Here is a 9,947-nt window from a genome sequence, read left to right as displayed (position 1 = left end):
ATATTCTGCTAGTTTACTCCTTTTTTTATTATATTGCAAGATCGGTGTATCTACAGAGGTGTATTGGTGTTGGATCTGCACACAAAATAATGCAATGTACATTAATCTTTACTAAAGATCAATAGGAATACCTAGTCACAACTGTAAAACATTCGCAATAGCTTATACTGTCTTTAATCACCAAAATATCTTGACAATAACACTTATTAAAAAAAATGAAAATCTTCATTTCTTATCTTCTGCAAATAAGAATTGTATTTGCTACTCTCACATTATAAGAGTATGATATGGAGTCTATGTTTCAAACTAAAAGGGTCGACTACTAATGTGAAAGGTGCTGGTTCGTAACTCGTTACGGATAACTACTTTCTAGGAGTAAACCCAACCCTCCCAGCAGCAAATCATAACTGCACAATTTATTTATTGAAAACTATAACAATATTTGATTAGCGCCTTATCACGTCGCGACGTCTTAAAGCGGAATATATTGTAAAGTGAATTGACTGTATATTTTGTTGGCGAAACACGGCAGCCAATTTCGCACAGCAGTGTCCACAAACAGTCGTGGATTGAAGTTACTTTTTAATTTTTTTTAAAAAAAAGGAATTATTGCCCCTGGAAAAGCGATCCACTAAACAACCGGGTTCCTACTTACTGCTAGGTAAACAGGCGTGCAGAGTGAGAAAACTTGCTCAACATTTCGCCCTGTTGGGAATCCACAGGTCTCTCGCTTGCGAGGCGAGTGCTCTAACCATTGATAATGTAGAGAAACAAATATGAGAAATGCCTTGAGTTTTGACCAAATCTCATTGTATTATTTCAAATATTTAAATGAACATAAAAGTTCCCTCTTCTACTTACACTATTACTGCATTACTGGTATCCACAAAGTTAAACAACAACAACTTGCACTTATATAGTGCCCTCCACGTAGGGTAGTGTCTCAGTGAGCTTAAACATAAATTAGTGGTGAAATACAATTCACATCTTTTACAGAAATGCCATTTATGGATATCTTTTAAAACCTCTCTGCAAAAAGCAGCTAAATAATTAGAAATTATTGAAACATTTGTAGCACCTTTATATATGAATTTTCTTTAGATTTGAAAATTAAATTTACCAGCGTAATGCAGAATATTACATAACCTTACAATTTCAACAGCTTTTGGAATGTAGGTGTTTCATAAAGTTAGTATTATAAAATTATACAGACGTTTGTAAGAAATTCCATCTTAAAATATGGCTGTGACATGGCTGTGTGCACAAGTGCGCCCCAAATAAATTCATACAACCCTAAGATTTCAAATCTTTTTAGACTGTTCAAAGCAAACCCACAATTAAGCTGTGTTTGCAATTATTATATTTACTGCAAAGATGATCTTACATAAACTAAGTGAAAAGAGGAAGCACGCTTTGGTTATACTATAACTCAACTTAGATGTTACTACAGTTAGTTACAAATGCTTTGACAGAGGAAAGACTGCCACAATTAAAATTATTTATTGTGGTTAACCAGTCCTAAGATCATGCCATTTACCGGCTCTCTAAATAAAGGCGGCACTCCATTAAGAAACTAGCAATCCATAATATAAATCTTCCACAAAGTAGTCTTATAAACCTGATAAATGACTGCTCTTTCACTAAATAATGTGAATTTCCTTGAAGTTTTTAAATCAAGTCTAATGTGAAGTTTCGGATGACTTCCAGAGCTCCAGTGTCAAAACCGCAGATATCCAGCATTCCTCGGTCATCAGGGTCAGCAATGGTGAAGCCATTGGAAGCCAATGCACAGACAATTAATTTAGCTGGAATGTCCATTTTCTGCAACTCACAAAAAAAACAATGAATCATTGGCAATTATATTAAACTAACAAGGAATTGAAATGCAGTCAATTTATTTTTCATGGCTAGCAATCAATAACAACAAGGAATTAACCCACTGAACAGCTGAAAGAAAGCTCATGCCCCATTTAATGCAAAGATCTTTGTGCCGAATCTTTGCACTTTGTAGTCATGCCCATGATAACGGGCTGCCATTTCAAGTTAAACCCCGCATTACTGACACCCAAGTTGAATATCGACTACGTATGTTAGTTACAGCTTCTAAATTTCATTTGTTTCATGTTAAGCCCTCGTGTTAATTTTATTTGGAATCAGCCTTATAAAATGGGTTTATTTAATTTCAGTACATTTTGTTACAATCCTAAAGATTGCAGAAGATTGAGAATCTTTAAATCCTATATTGTATCACAGGATTATTATTAAACTCCTCACCTTTCTGTACTCTCTTAGGGCTTCCGCAGGATGGATATTTCCAAAATAAGTCTCATTATCAGTGAAGATAATAAATACATCCGCAGCAGTCTGGGTCTCAATGGCCCACAACATGGGGAGGGAACAGTCAGTGGCGCCAAATGGGATCTGTTCAAAACAAATAGTTGTTACCAGTACCAAAAATCTATTAAAAGGTATATTTCAATCCATGTTATTTTTTGGAATAGAAAAAGTATTTATAATAATACTTGCATTTGATATAGAGCCTTTCATGTGGGGAGGACGTCTCAAAGGAACTCACAGATTTATTGGATTACATACAAAATATCTGGTGGGAAGCAAAAATACTATGGGTGGTGGTAGGGGGGGTAAACAAGGAGAAAATTAAACATAATATCATATCTTACCTTATTCATTGCAGTAAGTACTTCATTCAGTGTCATTTGTGCAGTGATGGGCACTGGAACCATATCCTTAGAAAAGGCTAGTATTGTAGAATTCATTTCTGTACGTGTGACTACCTAAAATGAGACAACATACAATGATTATTTCTCAAGTTTTAAATATATATTTAAAGTAGAAAATCTATCTAAATGATGAACTATAAAGCTATACCTAACACTTACAATTTCTCTATAAATGTAAGAAAATAAAACATTTTGAAATCCAGTCGATTCATTTTTCATGGCTAGCAATCAATAATTTCTTGCACAAAATCTACAGTAAAATAACAGAGAAACACATAATCGACAGAGAAAGGGTGTAAAGCGTTCCAATATGAGCTACGCCAGTACTTCCAGTAACTGGATTTACAGCAGTAGAGGCTGTTGTCTCAGCTACTGAAGAGTGTGTTTGCGAGAGAAAGGCAAATAGAAATAAAGCAAGGAAGAAAATATAAATTGTTTTGCTCAAATATCTCAAGCAATTATTGTATTTGTTAGATTTCCATACATCACATTTTTTAATGATTTTTGGGTACAAAGTTGCAAAAACTCCTCATTCTTAGTAAAACCTATGCATCTAATAGGAATGTAAAGAAATCAATAACATACTAAAACGAATAAGGGCTAAAAAAAACGAAACATCTCACCATTGACATAGCTGCAGTAACATTGTACGCCTTGAGCATTTTGTTTCCAAGAACAGGGCCACACATAGAACAGCTGACATCCAGGGCCAGAACAAAACGTTTCCCTGTAGGTTCTACATTCTGCAAGAGTAAAAACAACAATTGAAATGATTTACAATGCATAGATTACAAACTTTAAAGCTTTGAGAAAGAGAAAAAAAAAACTACCTTGAAAGTTTTATAAAATGCCACATCAAGTGCTGCTAAAATGTCTGGGTCGGGCACCCATTTTAGCTTTCCTCGGGTTCCTTTTGCTGTTTTATATGTTTCCAGAGCCACCAAAATGTCAAATGGATGGACCTGAGCGTGAAATTAGCAGATTATTGGAAAGAGCATTAAAATGTTACATGCAATGAAATGTACACAAACATGTTTCATTGAAGGAAAGGTCTCACAAATCTCTCGTTTGGTGATGATTGAGTCTCATTTTCTTTCCCAAATCTTGTACTTATGTGGTAATTTTGGATGTATGCAGGAATATTGACAACCTAGTCAATTTTAACAGTTGCTAACTGAATTTCACTGGACATTCTGTGGTATATGCATGCTCACTTAGGTACAAGACAGTTCCAATATCATACCTTCGTTAAAACAGAATCATTTTTTAGCCTTTCAGAAGCTATAGCAACCTCTTCACTTCCGAGAGCAAGAATTGAATCCGTAGTCATTTTCCCTAAATTTCTAAGCATTGCCATAACTGGCATATCCTTCAGTAGTGCTCTGCAGACCTATTAAAAAAAATCAAATGTTTGAAAAGCTAACAAAGTCTACCTATCAAAGCATTGTTGCCTGTGGAACAAATTAATATGTTGTTATCCATTTCAGCAATATGTTCTTTTAGTATATTTAGTGCACCCTCCAAATTTCTTTCTAACCCTACCCAAGTAACTATCACTTCAGTAGCTCTTGTGGTTAAAATATGAATTACAACTGAGCATCCCAAATCTAAATGCTGGGCTTACATTGTAAGTCAGTCACTACTAGCATTCCTAGATTGTTGAGTGACTTGAAAATTGTATTTAGAGGCTTTAGTGGCTGAACTTTAGTGCTTTTGGTTCATACACAGAAACAATATCATCATTAATAAAACCATACACATATAGATGTATGTCATTTTGGAGACGTTGACATTAGTTTTCTTGAATAACTCGCTTTTTATTTAACAGTAGAGGAGGAAAGAAAAGGACCAGGAGAGAGTTGCCAAGTATTTAGTTGCAGCCCCCAGCCTCAACTAACCTGGGTAGTGTATGGGTATATACGTAAATCCCCTGCAATTTGGCAAAGAAATGAATGGGGTTGCACAAAACAATGACATTTGATGTTAGCACTGCTAATTGAGTCATTCTTTATATGGCAGATGGAATAGCCTAAATCCAACAATAACTTACTTATTGGACAGATGCTCAGTTCTCAGCAATACCATTAATAAAGCACTTTGTAATAATGTACTCCATCTCAGGAAGTTAGGGCAGCAATAAAAATCAGTGGGAAAGTCTCTTGAGGCATGCTACACAAATCTTAAAACAGAAAAATAGCTCAGTTCTTCAGAGGTTTGCTCCCCCAAATCGATTAAGGAATAATATGAAAGAGAAATGTTGCTCAGCGAAAAGGAAATAAGAGCATTAAAAAAAAAATGGTGTTTAAAGTAGCTATCATTTGATTTAAATCCACCCATCTAGCATCACGGGTTTAGTTACTACTTTTGATCATACAGCAAAATAATTTCTAACCCCTTTAGTTTACTCACCTCCTTTGATTTCAGATGATTAGTCAGAAGGTGCTCTGTGACCAACTTGTACTCTTCCACAAGCTGAGCAACCTCATGTTCATCTTTTGTCATTTTCACCCTCTCCAGAACTTCAAAATATTTCAACAGTCGATGAATTTCATCTGAGTTTTCTTTATCCTTATAGGCTTCTTCAACTTCCTTCCAACCTTTCATAATATACTTGGTGACCAACGTAAGATCTAATAAAATGATCAAATTTGCTTGAAACAGTCTTCATTCTCTGATGTGGATTACCTATTTTATATCAACTTTATACTGTGTGCATTAGATTATTATTGCAAAAGTTGGCACTTTATATTAATATACAATATCATTAAACATTTGTTATCTTTAGGTTAAAGTTATCCCCAGATACCAGGGCAATCCTATCAGAGTTCTGATTTTTCCAAATTATGTTTGGAAATATGCATATTTCTGATAGGCATAATGTACATGTGCAAATTGTGGTCACCAGCATTTCAATGTATTTTGGTCATAGGTTTTTATTGGCAATTAATTATATTTTACACTCTTATGTTAACACATGAATTTGTGGAATATTTGGCATATATTGCAATTCCTCACCCGATACTCACTAAAGACACCTATGTGCTAGTCCTAAACCCCTTGTTCAATAGGTTGGAATAAATGAGAATTGAGGCTTTTCCTGGGAACATTGACCAAATGCAATTAAGAAAAGCAGGACAAGAAACCTGCCCAAGCCAATATGCTCACTCAGCTATACAAATGGCACCAATACACACCCACACTGAGTGTAAACGTCAGTGACAGACTACCTGCAAACCACAGTTGGAAATTACATTTAAATCTGAAGTGCACACCCATGGGCACTCCAGCTTCTTCCAGATGTTAGAATTTCTATGAATGTTCCCATGTTGACTATGGAATTAAATGGGAAGAATAAAAGAAATATCAGGGTGTTCTTTGCTTACTTACAAAAGGCAGTGACTACATTTGATAATCTTGCTTACTTCCATAATTCATGTGAGATCACGGTTTAAAGCTGCAAATGTGTGAGCAGGATAGGGCTCTGTTATAATGGTCTCCTCACACATAGTGGAATACCATGCTAAAATTGACTGTCAAAGCTCATACATAATATAATAATCCTTGCATTTGATATAGTGCCTTATCACGTCCTTGAGACGTCTGAAAGCGCTTCACAAAATTGACAGTACATTTTGTGGGCGAAACATGGCAGCCAATTGCACACAGCAGTATCCCACAAAGTCGTGGATTGAAGTGACCAGTTTATTATTTTTTCAAGGAATTATTATCCCAGGAAAAGCGATCCGCCAATCGACTAACAACCAGGTTCCTACTTACTGCTAGGTAAAGAGGCGTGTGGAGTAAAGAAACGTTTCACCTTGCCGGGAATCGGACCCAGATCTCTCGCTTGCAAGATGAATGCTCTAACCACTGAGCTACAGGACTCCACATGAGTAATGGCACCTTTGTGAGGTTGTAGAGGAGCCTGACACCTATACAGCTATACCTCAGAAGAAGCAAAAATACCTTCAATGGAGGATGAGAAAAGAAAATTAATAAATTAAAAAATCTCAACCACTGGGCATAGACAGCTTTTCAACACTGGAGCAATTGTTTTTTATGGAGGTAGAAAGAAACACTTGGAATTTACAATCTTCTCCAGAATTAATTTTCCCCTTTTAAATTTGTTGATTTAAAAATAGAACAACAAATTGCATTTAGATAGCAACTTCCACACCGGGAGGACTTCACAAGGCACTGGAGATCAATAATAGATTATGGTAGGTGGAGGCATAAGGAACTTCACAATCAGGTTTGTGAAGATTGTACTCTTATTGTTCTAGAGCAGAACTGATGCCTTCCTATAGATTTCTGTTTTGGGATGCATACATTTATTGGCTGAAATACAAAATAACTAAATATGCCTGTGTGTATCTGGGGGAAGAAAATTCATCACTAATGATCCAGGAACAACTAATTAGCTTGTGTCAATCTTTCGACTCAATTACATTCAAAAAGCTATTTAAACAAAATTTAAAAACATATTTTAATGAGAATGTCAATTTCAATTCTAATCGCTGCAAAATATTGTTACTGACCTTCGTTAGCTGGCTTCAGATGCGACAAACGCAGCAAATCCTTGTGGGACCATCCTGCCTTCTTCTTGTATTTTGTAACATCCATAGCTATTGCCATCCCATCTTTACTGTTATACCAGTTCGATACTGCTTTTCTCAGGGCTCTTCCCCATATGCCACATTTCATCCCGCCACTGATATCCTTTTTAAATTGGATATATGTGAATAGGTGGGTCGGATTACGACAAATATCAGAAAGGGCTTTGTATGCAGCTTGTTTTGTGGAAGCATCAGAACTTTGTGTGCAAAGAGCCAAAGCAAATAGAGCAGGATCCTGCTTGGCTGTTCTTCCTTCAACACTGAATGTCTTTATTTCTTGCACAACCTCAACCCCTTTACCTTCTTCTATCAGTCTCAATATAGCCTGAGCAGTTTCTCTTCCAAGTCTTTCCTCATTGACACAATATGTTCCACCCTCTGAACCAAAACAGAGGAATCGACGCAGACGGGTCACATCTGTGACTTGCCACACAAATCCACCTGCAGAGTTTATTGTTTGCTGGTCATTCAATGGTTCCAACTGGTGTACAATTGAATCCACTTGTGGTTTATCAACTTTAGATTCATCTGGAACAAACTATTAATTNAAAAAAACACTTTAACCTTTTCAAAAAAATATTAGAACAATTAATTTCCTTATTATATTTGGGATTAACAGAAAATAAATTGATTTCAAGGATTATGGGAAGGAAGGGCCTGCTGGTCAGAACCTACTCTAGTTCTACACAATTGTGTTGGCTTGAGAGTCTTGGAGGAAGCACTAACCGTATTTAAAAATTCAACTAAAATAGAGGATTTGAATTATGCAGATAACAAATATTGTTACTTATAAAATTAACTGGGTAATTCATAACTGATCTGGTTACAAGTGAGCTATATTGTAGAGATATTTATAATACGCTGGTCATGATACATTCAGTGAAAGATTTATTTTTAATTGAGAAATCAAGTACTATATTTGCAGGTTTTGTTCACAAAAAAAATACTAGCTGAAGCTGCTTTACACAGTTATTTTGTAATCAATCACTCCTGGCATGGCAAGGTGGTAATAATAATAATAATCCTTGCATTTGATAGAGCGCTTTTCACGTCTTCTAGACGTCCCAAAGCACTTCACAGATTATACTGTAAAGCGAATTGACTGTATATTTTGTGGGCGAACGCGGCAGCCAATTGCGCACAGCAGTGTCCCACAAACAGTCATGGATTGAAAATGACCAATTTATTATGTTTTTTTTAAAAAAAGCACTCGCACCTCTGTGCCAGAAGGTTGTGGGTTCAAGCCCCAAGTCGGGACTTGCAATCACATAGTCTAAGCCGGCGCTCCAATACAACAGCGGGAGGGAGGGAGGGAGGCTATGTTGCGTTGTCCTCGGTGCAGTCTATCAGCCGAGACACTCAACCAAGATCCCATCTGCCTTTGCCTGTTCAGATGGACATTAAAGATCCCGCGGCATTATCATTTGTAAAGAAGGGCTGCCCCGGGCTCCTGACCACACAAAACAAAACAAAAACTGGTACCTCACTCCACGGATGGAACAAGAAAAAGAATGCGACGCGTAACCTTAGCCCTCAATTTAGTCCCAACACCTGCCGAAGGCCTTTCTCCTGCGGCGCTGGTAAATGAATTGACCGCAATGAGCTTTCAGCCTCGGTGGGTGTGCAGCCCGGAGGGGAGGGGGGGAGTGGGGGGGGAGTGGGGGGAGTCCGTGAAGCTGCAATTATAACGCGGTAAAATTGGTTACCTGAGGGCCTTCCCCCGTTAGCAACGGCTGGCGGCTATCCACCTGCATGTTGCCGCGAGCCGCCGCCGCCGCCCGCGGTGCCGGTGCTGACCGTCCGCTCACTCCGCACTCGGGCCTCGGTTACCACGGCAACATCCGGGCACCCGCTCCCCACTGATGTCACCGCCAGTCAGTCAGTCACCGTCCCTCCTCTCTCCGTCCCTCTCTCTCTCTCTCTCACCCACCCACAGCGCCACCAGTGGCGACACCCGGTACCTGCAGCGGCTCAGGCGCCTGGACCACACGCACTGGGAGTGGGTGGTGGGCACTTTTATACAGAATTGCATCCACACTGCGCAACAACAGCAACAAATTACACTTGTCCCAAGGCGCTGGACTGGACAGTCTGGGATTTGGATCCGGGTTGGGCTCGTGGGCGGTGGTGGATGGGTGTTAGGAAAGTGGCCGAATCCGCAGTCGAACAGGAGGGTCAATTTATTTGGTACGAGAGCCATTTTGACTGTACGTTTATCTATTGAGACTTCGCAACTCGCCGACCTCCTTTTTGACGGCCAGGAATTGCGCGGTGGGAGTGGGAGTCATGTTTCACGCCAACGTAGTTTGAGCGAATGTTACACGCAATCACGAGATATTGTCAGGCACGTACATGTGTATATATATATATATATATATATATTAGGGGGTGAGGCCCACCGAGTGAACAATGTTAACTTAGACGGCCCTTACGTCCAGATGAGTTTCGACACCCTCTGATCTCAAGGAGGAGTCAGGAGGATCCGTGGGTTACCTCAGCAGCACGTGTTACACTGGGGGGGGCGGGGAGGGGGGGGGCGGGGAGGAGGGATGTGGGGGGCGGGGCGGGTGCCTCGGGGGCTGCCGGGAAG

General features: G+C 38.7%; 1 protein-coding gene across 2 annotated transcripts; it reads right to left on the bottom strand.

Annotated features, from left to right (window-relative positions):
- Positions 1 to 667: 667 nt before the first annotated feature.
- ro60 (Ro60, Y RNA binding protein) lies at positions 668 to 9,282 on the bottom strand. Of its 2 annotated transcripts, XM_007895668.2 has the most exons (9): positions 9,064 to 9,282; positions 7,280 to 7,895; positions 5,151 to 5,371; positions 3,985 to 4,131; positions 3,572 to 3,703; positions 3,365 to 3,484; positions 2,682 to 2,795; positions 2,275 to 2,421; positions 668 to 1,821 (listed from the first exon to the last, which is right to left on the bottom strand). In XM_007895668.2, the coding sequence occupies exons 1-9, from the start codon at positions 9,109 to 9,111 to the stop codon at positions 1,669 to 1,671; spliced, it is 1,698 nt and encodes a 565-aa protein (XP_007893859.1). In that variant the 5' UTR covers positions 9,112 to 9,282; the 3' UTR covers positions 668 to 1,668. The 2 variants fall into 2 exon arrangements, with proteins under 2 accessions (XP_007893859.1, XP_007893860.1); XM_007895669.2 differs by lacking the exons at positions 668 to 1,821; positions 2,275 to 2,421 and adding an exon at positions 2,430 to 2,602 and having other exon boundaries at positions 9,064 to 9,281.
- Between the last annotated feature and the right edge of the window lie 665 nt (positions 9,283 to 9,947).

This window comes from Callorhinchus milii, unplaced genomic scaffold (genome assembly GCF_018977255.1).
Source record: "Callorhinchus milii isolate IMCB2004 unplaced genomic scaffold, IMCB_Cmil_1.0 Scaffold5, whole genome shotgun sequence".
Lineage (NCBI taxonomy): Eukaryota > Metazoa > Chordata > Chondrichthyes > Chimaeriformes > Callorhinchidae > Callorhinchus > Callorhinchus milii.
Note: the sequence above shows the minus strand (reverse complement) of the source record. Positions and strands in the feature narration are given on the sequence as shown.